The 16,938-nt window shown below is 40.1% G+C and overlaps 1 protein-coding gene across 2 annotated transcripts in view; it reads right to left on the bottom strand.

Moving 5' to 3' along the window:
• Positions 1-16,938, bottom strand: part of LOC134531663 (DNA repair protein RAD50-like) — a 253,543-nt gene that overhangs the window by 38,401 nt on the left and 198,204 nt on the right. For both annotated transcript variants that reach the window (XM_063367443.1, XM_063367442.1), the window contains exon 23: positions 837-962. In XM_063367443.1, the coding sequence (XP_063223513.1) occupies positions 837-962 (126 nt within the window). The remainder of the gene's footprint in view (positions 1-836; positions 963-16,938) is intronic.

The raw sequence follows: 16,938 nt of genomic DNA, 5'->3' as shown, positions 1-16,938 counted from the left end.
CCTGTAAGTGCGAGTGAGAAAGAAACAGTGCTTCCCCACCAACAGAGATAAAAGCTGGGATTCACCATGGGTCGTGGGAAATGTGTGATAACTGCTGTCTCACGGTGTGGGAGAGAGAAGGAAAATGTAAAGTCCCTGGCTCTATGGAGAGAAAACAGTTTTCAATGTGTGTTCTGTTTTCCTATTTGCTTGTATCTGTAAGTGTGAATGAAGAGTGCGTGTGATTGGTCGGTGAGGTCATGTGACGTCTACTCCCTGCGTGAAGGAGACGTGTCAAGTGTTCATCAGTCATCGTCGGGCGATCGCTGCCAGGCGAGGCCGCATTTCGGCGGCTCGCGGTTTTTCGTTGGGTGCGGCCCTGTTTGAGGCCGCACTGATTTTCGTATAATTACAGATTTAGGATACTTAAGGATTTAAGCGACGTTATTTTATTTATTAATTTTCATCGCCCGAGCTGCGAGCATTTTTCGACAGGCGAATGTATGTGTTGAGTGAATGAACAAAATTTTTGGAAGTGTTTGGATTCGTCTGTACATTCTAATTTCAAAATAAAACAAAACAAAACTAGAATTGGCGCAACATATTTTTATTTTTGTATGTAACGAACCATTACACATTTATTAGGTCATATACCAAATTGTAAAGAAAAATGCTTATTTACAGTTTAAAATCCCTAGAAAAATTCCACAGGATACAGAGAAATGTAAAACAAGAGAAATTCATAAAGTATTAACACAAGAATATAATAAAAAATTTACGAAAATTTGAAAGCTGTGATGTGGGAAGTCTTTGCCACACATAATTGTACAGTTAAGTACAGAAACCGCTTCACTTACCTTTATAGTAAATGATGTTTCATTGAACTTATCATCAGCATTCTTAAAAATTGGTGTGTTAAGCTCTTTCTGTAAACTTCCCATAATTTCCTTCAGCTCTTTAAGCTGACCTGTACACTGGGCTTTCTGAAAGTGAAACCATATCACATTTAAGTATTCACTCAAAAGTATTCAATATTGCCTACACAATCTTGCAGAAAAAAATAGACAGTGAATACAAGACATAGGAGAAAACTAGAGGTGAAAGGAATAAAGTCTAGAAAAAGTGTTGTGGCAGTAGCCTGTGCTCCGCCTCGTCACTCTACCTGATGACTGAGGGGAACAAGTGAATCTTTTAGTTCCAGAAGGTAAAACAATGATTTCGTCTAGGCGTTGGTTTCTCTGTTTTTATTTTACTTTTGGTTATTTATTTGTCATAACATAGAGTTACAATTTGTGATTCAATTAACAGAAAGCATGAACAACCTGGGATTGAGATTACATTAATACAAGAATGGGATTGAGATTACATTAATTGGCTAATCTGATCACATCTTCAGAGAAACGGTGAGGCATCCCAATGACGTTCGTTCTATGCAGTCAGTCCTGACTCGTAATTGAAAGCGTCGTTAACGGAAGAAAGGGGGGTGGCTTCGGCTCTCGAACCGAAAGGTTCCGAACATTACCGAGGTGCTGGTCGAGGAAAGGCAGACTTCGATATCTCAAAGTTGTTGATACTACCCCGGCCGGTCAAAGACTCAGGGCGGTGTTCCCAGGAAAACCTGGAGAGGGGGGAGGGGTTAAAACTGCAATGCCAGAGGGAAAGCTGGTCTACAAGACACGTAGACATGACTATACTTTGGTGAAGATGATTCGCGATCGTGCCAAGGAGTACGGCCGTCAGGCGAGCTCTAGGGATTGTTCAGTCTTGGGAGTTCACAGGCCTTAGCAGTTCTCGTCACGAATCGGGGACGAATTACAGGAGACGTCCGTGCGCCAAGGCGGGATTAATGGGATCGTCCTGCTGGCTCATTGAAATGGTAAAGGCTGGGAAAATTAGGGGAGACGAGTCTGACAAAGGTTGGATGGGAGTGGACAGGAGGAGGAACAAGTTTAAGTTCATGTATCAGAGAAATGATTGGAGACATTATTTAAGTTAAAAAAAAAAAAAAAAAAATCAAATTAGAAATTGTGTCAAAACTACTAGTTAGCAGCACACCTGATATGTTAGAATGTAATCTATCAATTACTTTGCTTGAGATTGTTTATAGTTCAGTGCTTCTTTTTAAAAGTTGGCACCCCTGTTAATTTTTTTGCTGTATAATTTCTTGTTAAATTAATTTAGCTCTGTTATTCTGTTTAATTGGACTGTTTAATAATTATGTCAAATATAAATTTAAATCTGGGTGAATTTTAAAGAAAAACCAATTTTGAAACGAAAAGACAAGTTTATCGTTAGCCTGAGGCTTTGGACTGTTTCACGTCACCTTCGAGGAATAATAGGCTCTCGCGGGAGGAGAGAATTGTTCCGCGACAGTAGCAAGGTGACTGCGTCAAGGCGTTACAGTTAGAAGATGGCACTTTACACAACCTACACCATGACTGGCCTCTTCAAGAACTTTGGCAGTTATGGTACGTGCAGTACTCTGGGAGAAAAAAGGCACATTTTACAAGCTTTGTGATGTGGCACCAAGTAAAAATTTAAAAAGGAAATTTTTGTGCAGTTTGGAAATTTTGAATGGTGCAAGTAACTCTCTTTTCCAACCTCGTGAAGCAGTCCTTTGAAACTGCTTCGTTTTACAGTGCCCTGTAAAGCTCACTTTTACAGCCTGGAACTGCTACGTATGACATTTTAGATAGAAGGAACAACGGGACATTTATTGGTAAGATTCATAGAGCTGTGAGAGTTGTACCCACAGATATTGGTTTTTCAGTTTGAGAAACTACAACGTTCATTACTAAGCAAGTGTTGTAGCAAAACTTCGGCAGCAAGGTAAACCGTAAAACTGATGGCAAGATTTATTTGAGAGAAAATAATCACCAAAATATTCTAATTGGGTGGTGAGATGTCACTGCACGCAGAGGTGTAGCAGCGATGCACAAGAGAAGTAGACAGTGAACAAGAACTGTGACAGTGAACTGCAGACTCGCACAATTATTTTTTCTACTAGTAAAGATGTTAACCTAAACTTTCATTTCCTTATGAACACTTTCAATTGATACTGATAGTAAAGATGACTTTTGGAGTTTTCAGTTGCACTCAGTACGATTTCTGTAAAATAATTGAAGTATTTATTTTTTAGGCATTTGTATTTTTTCTTTGAAATATTTAGTAATATATATATATTTTTTTTTTGTAAACCTTTGTCATGCAATAAATGTTATGTTGCCACAGTAAGACACTGGAATCACATAAATTTATGGATATAATTTTAAAGCCTGTTTACAGGAAATTATGTTAAATATAATATTGCATTTGGTATACGAGGTGTGGCTATTAAATAACCGGACTGATGTTGCTCCCAGCAAAATGTGAGCATGCCGCAACATGTTTGAACATGACTGTGTCTGATGGTCCTTCCACCACTCTGAGCTCACTAGACAAGATAGCAGATTGCTCAGTTTGACTGTAGCAGTTGATTGAATTAGTCTACACACTAGTGACGTGTCGGAAAAATGCCAAGTGGTCAGACGGAGCAATGGGTTAACCTCAAGTTTCTTGTTAAACTAGAGAAAACTGCCACAGAAGCTTATGCAATGTTGAAAGAACTCTACGGGAATGAATGTTTATCCCGCACACAAGTTTTTGATTGGTTTAAACGGTTTAAAGAAGGGCGTGAAATGACCAAAGAAGATCAGCGCCCAGGACGGCCCCCAACATCAAAACAGACGAAAACATTGAACAAATTGGTAAATTAATCCACACTGATTATCGTCTGAGCATCCGAGGGCTTGCTGAAATGACAGGAATCTACAAAGAAAGTGTTGGACAGATTTTGCATGAATGCGGAAGGTATGCGCAAAAAATGGTGCCGTACTCCTCACTCCTGAGCAAAAGGAATCAAGACATAACATTTGTACTGACATCCCAAAAATATTGCCACTAATCCAGATTTGTTAGACAAGGTGATTACATGTGTTGAATCATGGTTTTTTACTTACGATCCCGAAACAAAGAGGCAATCCATGCATTGGAAGAGCCCAAGCTTGCCAATGCAAAAAAAGCCAGGATGAACAAATCCAAATTCAAAGCAACGATGATTGTCTTTTTCGACATTCATGGCTTGTCTACGTTCACTGGGTACCCAAGGGTCAGACGGGCAATCAACATTTCTACATCGAGGTTCTGACGGCCCTACGTGAGCGTGTGAGAAGACGAAGACCCAATTGGTGGAAGACCAAGTCCTGGATCCTGGATGTTATACAAATTCATGTTCCACGAGGCATAAAGTTCCGGAGGACCACGCGCGCATACACCACCACTTGTCGGCCATCTTGATGCACTGAATCACACACTAGGTTTCGTTTTTTTATTATTACGTCTGACCAGGGTGGCCACACCACAGAAGTTAGAAAACTAAATTTCTTAACATACAATATCAAACATACCGCCCACCGAGACATACATGAGGTCTCCGAACAGATTTATACACAAAGGGCACACACTCCACAACATATTAAAACATTTGTCTAGGTCAAAATATGTCTGACACACACATCTATTCTAATCTGAAGCCAAATTAGCTACAGACAACACTAATCAGTTCCCCAGCATGGATTTATTGAGTTGGAAGTCTGTATAGTTTATGCACAGGGCGAGTAAGTTCTCCCGTCTGTGTGCGAACAGTGGCAACTCTGACGACTCTGTCTTTGCCTGGGTGCACCTTAGTCACTCTGGCCAAGCACCACCCTTGAGGAGGCACACGTTCCTCGCCAATAAGGACAAGGTCACCCACAGTGAGTCCAGGTGTCTGAGTGGTCCACTTCCCTCGAGGCTGCATCTGTTGCAAATATTCTCTATACCAGCGTCTCCAGAACTGGGTAGCGAGCGTGCACACCATCTTCCATCTTCTGGAAAGACACAGCGTCTGGTCGTCCTCATTGGGTTCGGGTATGGCTACAAGTGGAGCTCCAATCAAAAAATGACCGGGAGTCAATGCAGCGATGTCACATGGATCTGACGATAAAGGAGTCAATGGTCTGGAGTTCAGAACAGCCTCCACTCTGGCACAAAGTGTCATCAACTCTTCAAGAGTGAGGACCTGTTCACCAATAACTCGACGAAGATGGTATTTGGCAGATTTTACTGCAGCCTCCCACAGACCTCCTTGGTGAGGACTTGCAGGTGGAAGAAAATGGAAGACAATGGACTGTGACAATGCAAATTCTTGCAATGCTGTGGATTTCAGAAGATGTTGGAAAATTTGAGTCAGCTGTCTGGATGCTCCCACAAAATTAGTGCCACAATCTGAGTAAAGAGCAGTACATAATCCTCTCCTCGACACAAAACGTGAGAGGGCTGCAATGAAGCTATCAGCAGTCAAATCAGTCACGATTTCGATGTGGACAGCTTTTGTCACAAAACAAATGAAAATGCAGACATATGCCTTTTGAATTGGACAACTGCGCAGTCCATTCAATCGGATTGAAATTGGCCCTGCATAATCTACTCCTGTTTGCTCAAATGGCCGAGTATGAGTAACTCTAGTTGATGGCAGCTCACCCATTAGTGGTAATTGGTTAACAGGTTTGCATCGAAAACACCGAACACATCTGAATATTCTAGAGCGAATCAAACACCTTGCAGACAAAATCCAGAAGTGTTGGGAGATAAGAGAGAGAAGAAGTTGGGGTGCAGCATGAAGATACTTGAGGTGGTAATAATCTACAAGAGTTGCAACCACAGGATGGTCTTTAGGTAATAAAATTGGATGTTTGGTACAAAAATCTAGGGTGGAGTTCTTCAATCGACCGCCCACCCTGAGCAGACCATCATCATCCAAAAATGGAGAGAGTCGTTGCAGCCTTGTCGAACACATTCCCTTTTTTCTTAGAGCGTGCACATCAGACTGAAACTGTAGACCTTGGATCTTTCGGCAAATAACCTTTGTTGACTGCTGGAGTTCACAGGAGGACAGAGGTCCGTGAGTGCGAGCCTTTTGTCGAGCACATTTGACAAAACGTAACACGTAAGTCATTATCCTTACAAGTTTAGGCCATGCAGGGGGTTTTTGCAAGATTTGCAATTCTTCACAAGCAACTTGCTCTGCTAGTAACGTGACAGTAGAAGACTTTAAATCAGGTAACTCATCGGGAATCAATGTGACACCAGACTGAGGCCAATCATCTGGTGAGCTAGCAAGCCATTGTGGTCCATGCCACCACAGATGATGAGATACAAGCTCATGTGGGAGTATGCCACGACTAGCACAATCAGCCGGATTATCCTTGGACCTGACATGTCTCCATTGTTGGGGAGGTACCCATTCTTGAATTTGAGCCACACGATTTGCAACAAATGTCTTCAATAAATAGGGGGGAGTTTTTATCCAAGCTAAAGTGACGCTTGAATCGGACCAGGCTAGGACTGAAAGAGTATTTACATACTGGGAAAGAAACTTTAGGCAGTAGTCCAGCAACTTTGCCAACAGATGAGCAACACACAACTCAAGTCTAGGTAGCGACACTTGTTTCAGAGGAGAGACCTTAGACTTTGCCATTATCAGATGGACAGAAACCTTACCCCCCATATCAACTGATTTAACATATACAACAGCTGCATATGCCTTTTCAGAAGCATCTGAGAATCCATGCAGTTCTACAATCGTAGCCCCTGGACATACATAACGGGGCAATTGAAGCTGTTTCACCAAGTAGAGGTTCTCTAGGAATTTGTTCCAAGGGGTCAACACTTGAGAAGGTAAGAGTTCGTCCCAATCCAACCCTTGAACCCAGATCCATTGCATCAGGATTTTCGCCCATATCACCATAGGAGACAACCAACCCAATGGATCATAGATGCGTGCAATCTGCGACAATACAAAACGTTTAGTGGGTTGACCACTAACAATATTCAAATCATATGAAAAGGTGTCATTGGTTGGGTCCCATTTTAGGCCCAGGATGTTTATGACAGATCCTTGGGAGAATTCTAACATCTGAGGGTTTTCACAATGGCTAGGAGGTAGGTCTGCCAAGACCTTAGGTTGGTTACTTGACCATTTCCGGAGCTCAAAACCGCCAGAATGTAAGAGATTGATGAGCTGATCCTTCAACAAGCATGCTTCTTCCACAGTCGAAGTTCTTGTGATATCATCATCAACAAACATGTGGTGCTTCAAAACATCTGCAGCTAGTGGATATAAGTGGCCATCATCAGCTGCTAACTGCTGCAACATACGAATTGCTAGGAATGGAGATGGTGACAATCCATATGTGACGGTGTTCAATTGATAGACTGAAAGGGGTTCCGACGGATGGTCACGCCACAGGATGAGCTGATAGGGACGATCATTTTCATGTACTAAGATTTGTCTATACAGTCAAACCTCTCTGAAACGACCCCTCACGGTTCCCAGGAATAGGGTCGTAATAGATGAGGGGTCGTAATAGATGTTTTCCGAAATTTTCAGTTGATTCCCCCCCCTCCTTTCCCAAACCGCTACTCGCTAAAACACCAGCCGTACAATGGCAGGATGCTGTCACTCACAATGCTAGACGGCTTTGCTTTAAACCCACTTCAACCTTCATGACAAGTCCGTCGCCCTACAGGCCACCTCTAAAGAAAATATGTCAATAGACAGTTTATTTTTACTGGTTAGTTTACATGTACGTTTTCTGCTTGCCGTAGTTAAATACACTAGAACCCCGGATTTAACGAAGCAGTGATTTTACGAATACATTCTCGGGAACCGTCAAAAAATTGGACATTTTGACCAAAATGTGAAAATCAGAAGGAAAAAAAAAAAAACGAAATGAAAGATTATTAAACTCTGTTAATTTTAACAGACAGCGTATTTTTGTGTCGGCTTTAATTCTTCCAATAATGTTCATGTAAGAATAACAAAAAAATAATGGGACATTTCCTTTAAAAATACGGCAGCAGTAGCTTGTGCAACGTAAGTGGGAGCGCGGGAATATCGTCTAGACAGGCTGGCGGCAGCACAGGCAGCGGATGCATGACATCATACGGCTTACCTCTCCTTCCCTTGTCCAGACTTCAAGGTTCATCCCTCCCAGGCATACAAACCATCGTGTCTCTCTCCCCCTCCTCCCTCATCGTCCTTTGGCATGTGAAACTGTCAACATCCTTCCTCCCCTTCCCAAATTGCGTGCAACGAAAGCGAGTTGTATAGTCAATTTCTGGTAAAATGAAAAATTTTTAAGGGCTCCCGCGACAGCCATTTACCGTTAATTGTTTAGATACAATTTGTTTGTTAGTTACACATTATTTCTGCTGGAAAATCACTGAAACTTCAAAATTTCTTTAATGAAAAAATTTAGCAGGGCCGTAAAAGTATTAATTTTTACCGCAAATGAACTATACTCGCCCTTTCTGCCGGACAACATTCTCGGTCCGTGACGTATGGCAACTACAGTTGTGTGCCGCGCACAGCCACGAAAAACCTACGCGATTTCCAAACTACACTAGATATCCGACTGGAGTCTGTTTACGAAAAGCATTTAAGAATTTGTTAATGCCCAACTGGTTCTAATGAGATAAAATGGCTAAAAGGCATGTTTTCGAAGTTTTAGGAATAAAAAACCCGTTACAAATTTCTTGAAAGTATCCGAGGGAAATGCATTACACCTTTATCTTTATTTTTCCGCCATATAATGTTACGGTCACCGCTCAAATTTCACAGTTATCTGACGGGAACGAGATGACTACGCGCCAGTTCAGAGGCTTGCACTTAGAGGTTTTACCGCGCTAGAACTACCATTGAGCGTCGCTCTTATCATCCCGCTTCACTAACACACACGCTGACCAGACGGCGCCCTAAAGCTGATTAGAGGAAGCATGTAGAAATGCAAGGCAGGAAATTTTTCCAGCATATCAACCAGGACCCGGGCAAGTCTTGACTATCAAGCTTTTCACATTAAAATATATAACTTGTATTGTGTAATTTCGGTGTTATTTAGCGGTTTTTCTTAAAAATCACTTTTTTTTTGCATTTTCCATATAAATTCGCGGAAAATTTCTCGATTTCGCGATTCATCATATAATCGTGGCCCTAGTTATTGCTCGCGCGAGAGACAGACGGCAGCCAGTGTGTTCCCTGCGTGGGGAATAAGTGGCATAGCCTTTTTTTTTATGCTGGGTGTAGCGACCTTTTTCTATCAACCCACGGGAAAAGATAATTGCTTGAGCTGTCAAAATAAACATCGCTGCGGCAGTTAAAACAAGTCGAGGCGGGCGTGCATCCAGTCGGTCGCTGTGTATTGTCAACCGATAGTAATCAAAATCAAGAGAAATCCAGCAGGTAGCTTTGCCTTAACTGCGTACCACACTAGACACACGCAAAAAGCTAAACGTAAACACGTTGCCACAAAAGCCTTTATCTGCACCCTGCCGGCAAAGGGACGTGGAATGGGGGTTGTTAAGCGCTGATAGCGGTCGACAGGAAGCACTCGGCAAGAGAAACGCAGTAACACGCTACTCACCACAAGAAACTTATTTTCTGTCCGATTTTCTTCGGATTTTCGGCAATTTTTTCACGGTTCCTGGAAATCGGGTTGTAATAGAGAGGTGGTCGCAATAAATGGGGTCGCAAAAAAAAAGTTTTACTGTACATTTGTTTTATGTCACAAGTAAACACAACACAGTAAAGCCTAAAGCGAAGAACAACATCAGTGATTTCATTTTGGAGTTTAGGTCCTGGTAGAAGAATGTCATTTAATGCCAAACCATTCGACGTTTTGGCACTGCCATCAAATACAACTCTTAACTTTGTAGTAGAGCTGGAGGTTTTAATTACCCCATGGTGAGGGATATAGCATTCTGAACTTGTGGAAACAGCAACAGTACTGTGTGACGACTCATAACACTCCATATGACCAGAATCCACATAATCTTGCATGAAGGTCCTGTAAAAATCGTTAAGAGATGAGTGGCATGCCAACCTTTTTTCCAATGCATAAAATCTTTGCTCTGCATGAACACGAGAGTCCCCAAGACTCTGAGAATGAGGTGATATGGGTAATCTAACCTTGTATCTACCCGATGTTTCACGAGAATGGGTGTTCACAAAATAATTTTCACAATAATCATCATCAGGTGACTTCACATGGGCATGACCGGGTTCTTCACATTCCCAGAATCTCTTAAGGGTGGAATCAAGAGCTGGTTCCATCCCTACAAACATTGAGATGCAATCATGGGCTGAGGTTCCAACGGGATGAGATTCTGGGCATTCGCCAATAAATACCCAACCAAACTTAGATTCCAATACCACTGGCAATTCAGCTCCCAGCTCTAAGCGTCCACTCATACAACTGTGGGCGTAGATGTCAGCTCCAAGAAGGATATCAATAGGTGCAGGCATGTCAAAGTTAGGATCCGCAAGGGGGAGAGAGCCCAACTTGGTCCGAATACTTGAGCTAATTGCAATACGGGGCAAGTCATTAGTAATCTTTGACACAATGAACAATGAATGATTTATCTCAAATTGTGGCTGTGCTACCGACATCATCCTGCAATCTATCACGCCCTTTAAATGTACAGCACTGGTGGACAAGCCAGAAATGCGTTCAACAACCCTTCGCCTGGGTAACAACAACAGTTGAGATGCTGATTCAGTGATGAACGATGCTTGTGCTGCATTATTTAACAGGCACCTCATGACATGAGATTTACCATCAGCACCATAGACCCTAACCAATGCAGTGGCAAGGAGGACCGTTGTCCGAAATTCATCAGCCGAAATACCTACAAATTGTGTATCTGTCAATTCTTTGTTAGATGACATTTGAGGTTGGTCCAAACCATCAGAGCCCTGAAAATGCAGCAGTGTGTGATGCCTTTGTGCACACTTTGCACACGTATTCGGTGATGAACATTCTGCCAGCCTATGAGCGATACCCAGGCAATTGAAACATAACCTCTTATCCCTAGCTATTTGCTGTCTTTCCTTTGATGAGGCATCCAGAAAGTGAGGACAGGTATAGATTGTGTGTGTGGTTTGTTTGCATAGTATGCATGATCTGGCTGAGCTGGATGAATTTGCAACAAAGACTGACTTCTGAGAATTTATGTTAGGTGGCTTATTTTGTACGACAGTTGTCTTATGTGACGTACCAGGTTGCAAATATTTCGACCCAACATCAAGGGCAGAGTCCATTTTAATTGATTCCTTTTTCAGAAAATCCATCAATTCTATCACTTCAGGGAGAGAGTCATTATCCTTGTTAATAGAATGTTCAAATTTTGTACGCAGGGATAAATCCAATTTTTTCATCAAGATAATTAACAAAACAGGATTTTTCTGAGTGATACTATGGCTTAGTGCATCCAATGCTCGTGAATTTTCATTGAAAACAGTGACAAAGTTAAACAGTGATTTTAAATGTGAAGAATTGACAGTGGGTAATTCAAGAATCCTATTTATGTACATGGTGGCCAGCTTTCTGTTATTTTGAAATTGAGATGTCAAAACTCCCATGCAATAGCGTAGTTTTCGCTAGTAATGGGTAGATTCTTTACAACTTGAGCAGCATCACTTGTGAGGCATCCCACAAGGTATTGAAATTTTTCAACATCGGCTAATGCCTGATTATCGTGTATTGTTGCCTGATACAACTGTGAAAATGTAGGCCAATCCTCCCACTTGCCCGAGTACATAGGCAGATTGAGTTTTGGTAATTTCACATTCATGTGGGACACAACAGCAGTGGGGGCCACAAGGTCAACATGGTTAGCTAGGAATGCAAGAGTCACCAAACGGGTATCCGACACTAGGTCAGAAAAATCATTATGGAATGCAAAAAACACATTTTCGTCATAGTCTGGAGGCATTTTGTTCTTGTTGAAGGAATCGATCATACAAAATCATTGTAGCCTTTTCAATCTCACAAATTTGTTCGGCGAAAACTTGCATTTCATGGACCATAGCCATTGTAACATTCGGTGTGGTGGCAATAACTTTCACTCGGGACTGTATGTGCTTAACCTTAGATTCGTGTAGCTTAGCGCTGACCGAAAACATTGCAAACCTCATTGTGCTGGCGGCAGAGAACAAAACAGAAAGAAAAAAAAAACTTCACGATTCAACAAACGGTAACAACAAAGTAGGTTCCGGCAAAAGAGAGCGAACCAAAAAGACAAGCACGAAAAAAACTGGACCTAACGAATGTATTTGTAGCCTACCCTCATGATTCAACACAAAAAATAAGACAAGAAACGACCTTACAATTTCTCCATTCCTCCTTAGCCTGCAATGTGGCGAGACATGACTTAAGATGCCGACGCAGGATGGTTTCACACACACGTATACGCGCGAACACAAAACGACAAGACGAGGAACAAGAAAAAAAAAAAATAAAAAATTACGTGAGTACAAAACTCTGACTACTAGGGGTGATAATCCGGCCCGGAGGACCAAAAATGTTATATTAATTCATGTTCCACGAGGCATAAAAGTTCCGGAGGACCACGCGCGCATACACCACCACTTGTCGGCCATCTTGATGCACTGAATCACACACTAGGTTTCGTTTTTTTATTATTACGTCTGACCAGGGTGGCCACACCACAGAAGTTAGAAAACGAAATTTCTTAACATACAATATCAAACACTGGAACATCCACCGTACTCGCCTGACCTTGCCCCGTGACTTTTTTCTATTTGCCAAGGTCAACTCGGCGCTAAAGGGGACACAATTTGAAAGTGTGGAAGCGGTTAAAGCAAAAGCGACGGAGGTTCTCCACCAGCTGACAGAAGAAGACTTCCAGCACTGCTTTCAACAAAGGAAACGTCGTATGGAGCAGTGTAGAGATCGCCAAGGGAGTACATCGAAGGCGATAAAACTTCTGCTGTAAATGGTGACAAATAAAAAGTGTTATGACTTCAAACTGGTTAATTTATAGCCATACCTCGTAATAATGGTAAATTCAATATTGAAAATAAAAAATTTGATGAGCACTCAAATGAAGATGTACAGAAGTATGTGCAGGCGAGGACAGCTCTTACCTTTTGATTTTATTGAAACTTGTGGTAATTTTTTTTCATAACTTTCTGTTTAAGAAACTGCGTACTTTCAGCACCTAACCATAAATCCTCCCTGTCGTTGTTTAGGCTATCTGCCTAATAGGTGCGACTGGTATTTCAAAGTTTTCTGCTGTTTCAAATTTTGGTAGAAAGATTTTATGAAGTTTCCTTGCCCTTAGTTAGGCAACAAAAATATGAAATGAGGTTTCAGGAGAAGAACATGTATCAGGATGTGGATGTACATACTTCAGAGTGCCCAACTGAAGAGTTTTTTTTAATGAAGATGTGGTCCAATTGGCGCTTTACGTTCTGGCACTGCCGCAAACACAACTGGTAGGAACTTAGAGTCTGTAGTTTTTTTTGTTTGTACGTTAAGTGTGTCAGATGTCATGTTAAAGAGTGCTCGATTGGTTCAGTGAATTCATTCCACCTGGCAAACAACACAGATTCTTCCAGTGGCCTGGAGTCATGACAACTTAGCCAAGAGCATAACCATCCCAGCATATACACCATCAGTAGGGCCACCTGAAAGTGGTGAATAAAAATGAGGTATTTCGTCATTATAAACAGGTAAAAGCGGTGTAAAAATTCGTTAAAAAAACTGAAAAGCGGTGTTAAAAATCGGCAAAAAAAATTACCAGCAAATAATATTTTTTAAAATTATTTTTCCATTGAATTTCCTATACAAATATGCATATATACACTTTATTAACTTTAGAATAGCATATTAAAACTAATCAACTTAGCATATAATATATAATGCATTTATATTCAAGCCACTTAATGCATATACCTTGCAATAAATTTTAAAAATATATACATATATGTATAGGTATATTTATATTGATAATTTATTTAAAATGTACAACAATGTTGTATGCTTGAAATGGTTGGCCTGAAGTATCAGACTGCAGTTACAGGAATCAAGTCTTTTCGCAGCCACTCCACACTATATACAATACTTGTGCAATACTTGCACATCATAATTTTACTTCCTTCATCAAAAATAAAAAAGCCATCACTTTTAAATTCCTTTACACGTTTTTGGCATGTTGAACTAACCAACAATTAATTACTTCCCAGAAATTTTTTTTTAATTTCAGGACCTAATGTGCTGCATTGATTGTGAATACTGAACATTTCCAGAACGGCGCCATTTTGGAATAGTGGCGATATTGCCTTTTAAAAACATTGTGCTGTATTGGATGGATAACTTACAGTTCAAATAGAAACCACAAGCACAACCTGAAATCTTCCGAAGTTAAACGTTATCTTAGGTTAGGTTGGTGTTATTTAAAATACTTAATGACCGTAAAATAAAAATATTTTAATCCTTTAATTTTGGTGCTTTTTTACTTGCGATCGGAAAACTTCGGAACTGTTCAGGTGAGCGACTTTCTACATTTGGATAGACACATCTATGCATAGAAAGAGTGTGTGACTCTTTGGTCAAATTTGCCCACAAAGAAGATGGCGCGTGACTTCCTTAATAAAATAAATTATACAATCGTTTCGACGTATGGTTCTATTTAATTTTTTTCCGACAGCTTTATATATACAAGTTATCTGAGGTTAGAAAAAATATATTATAAATTGGTAACGTTGCTACAGGGGAAAAAAAATACAGTTTGGAATCCAATCCACATCCCTTACCGCATGAATTTATGAGAATACAAGTTTAATACTCTACTCACGTCAGATTTTTAAGGATTGTTGAAATTTCTTGCCGTGTTTACAGTTATAAAACGTATTGCATATTATTTTCGTAGTAAGGTGGTACAAGTTGGCACTGTCTCTGTTGTGTTGAACAAAGGAGTTAATAAATATTTTTTGCGTTTATCCCTTTTTTTTATCGTGAATTGTCAAAAAAAGGCAAATTTCGTGGGAAAATCAGATTTAATGAATATTTCGCGTTTTTCGTCGTTTTTCCGCGATCGCGAAAATTGCATGGCCCTAACCATCAGTATTCGTGAAGTGAGTGTACTCCAGACCCAGAAAAGCTATGTTAGTAGGGCTGCACTGCCACATTCTGTGTCTGTAATTTGCTCCTCACATTCTAGCCTGTATTTGCCTATCTGACTTGCAGTCTGTCTCTTCAATTTGTTTTCTTTTACATCAATACAGTAAACGTTTAATGTTTAAAAATTCACCTACTGAATGTTTTATAGGGGCATGCAAAGTTTCCGAAGAATGAAATTGAATTGAAGACGAATTTTCTTACATTATGAAATTGGGAAAATTTAAGAAGTTCAATTTGTAAAAGTTCTGTTTTTTTTCTGAGAAAAGACTACAGTAAAAACAAAGATTTAGTGACTTTTTTTGGGGCATAACTAACCCTGCGTTATCAGCTTTTTTTAAAAAACATTAACAGAGACCGTAAAGTTGTTTAAAATAGTATCGGACAGCTAGAACACTTGATACATACATGTCACTAAAACAGCATGCAACACAGGTGTCAAAGTTATGATTTTCAAGCCTACTCAATTCATATAATTCAGATAATTGAGAAATGTGTGAATACTTAAAACCGACTAAGAACAGTTTTATAATCAACTTTGAATACTAACACTTCAAAATAGGGGTGAACCGATCATGCCGATGCCAGAAATGTGGTACCGATCATGCCAATTTTTTTGACTGATTAGTGCTTTTTTAAGTTGGTTGTAAAATATGCTCCAAATTACTTGAAAAGTATTGCATAAAGTTACAAACGTGATCACTGTTGGTAAAAAAAAAAATATGCATGGGGGTGGGGTGTGTGTGTGTGTGTGTGTGTGTGTGTATATATATATATACATACACACACACACACACACACACACACACAAGTAATTTGGAGCATATTTTACAACCAACTTAAAAAAGCACTAATCGGTCAAAAAAATCGGCATGATATATTTCACGGTCATGAAATGACATTAAATGTCTCGACAAATTTGTGGTGTTGAAGCCACATGTGGAATTTCCGCCACATGTGGAATTTCCACCACATGAAATTTCGGCTTTGCAAAGGTTGCATCTTGCTTTCCCCTCATCACATACAACAACAGTAAAATGTTTCCAAACAAAGCTGCTTTTCTTTGACATTTACAATCAAAATGCAATATTTAACTGGAAAATATAAACTCCAATTTTTAACTCTGACTGTCAAAACATTAACAAAATGACTAAACGAAAAACGTGATGAAAATACTGTTGTAAACACGCCAGACAGTCGACGAAGTTGTCTGATGTGTAAATTTTTTTAAAGATATTTTCAAACGTTTTAACCTTTATCTGTTCGTCTTCGTCGCCGCTATGTATCGCATATGAAAATGTAGCCGGTTGGCATTATTCATGTTTAATTATGTTGTTTCCAATGTAGAGCGAGCGCACGTCGTCGAATATCGATATCGATAGGTCGCAAAAAGCATGCAACACGCGCACTCTTTCTCTTGTTGAAATAACTAAATTTAATAACCCGCACTTTGTCGTAGAAAGCGCGTACTATGACGATAGTTCAGAAAAAAACCTGGACAACTTAGCAAACATATAAACACAACAATGAAAATATAAAAGTAGTATGGACAACACAAAGACGAAATGAGTTTTCTTTGTTCTATTTTAAGTTGAACAAAATGTTTTTGTTGCATGACGTATTAAATGGTTTGGTGTGCTTTTGTTTACTCTCATTAAAAAAAAAGGTACTTTTCATGAATATGTTTATTTTTTAAGAATAACTTTACTTAATTTTATTCTACCTGTTGGCACAGCACTCGAAAAACGACTGACTAATATATGGCTGCCTTTCTTTCTCAGAAAGAACCAAGGGCTCTCATGTGACATAATTCCAACCAACCACAAAAAAAAACTCTCAGAAAGCAACCAACCACAACACATTTCATTACAGAACAACTTCCGGTCCTAGCACGTTTCAT

Source organism: Bacillus rossius, chromosome 5, assembly GCF_032445375.1.
Source record: "Bacillus rossius redtenbacheri isolate Brsri chromosome 5, Brsri_v3, whole genome shotgun sequence".
Classification (NCBI taxonomy): Eukaryota; Metazoa; Arthropoda; class Insecta; order Phasmatodea; family Bacillidae; genus Bacillus; species Bacillus rossius.
Note: the sequence above shows the minus strand (reverse complement) of the source record. Positions and strands in the feature narration are given on the sequence as shown.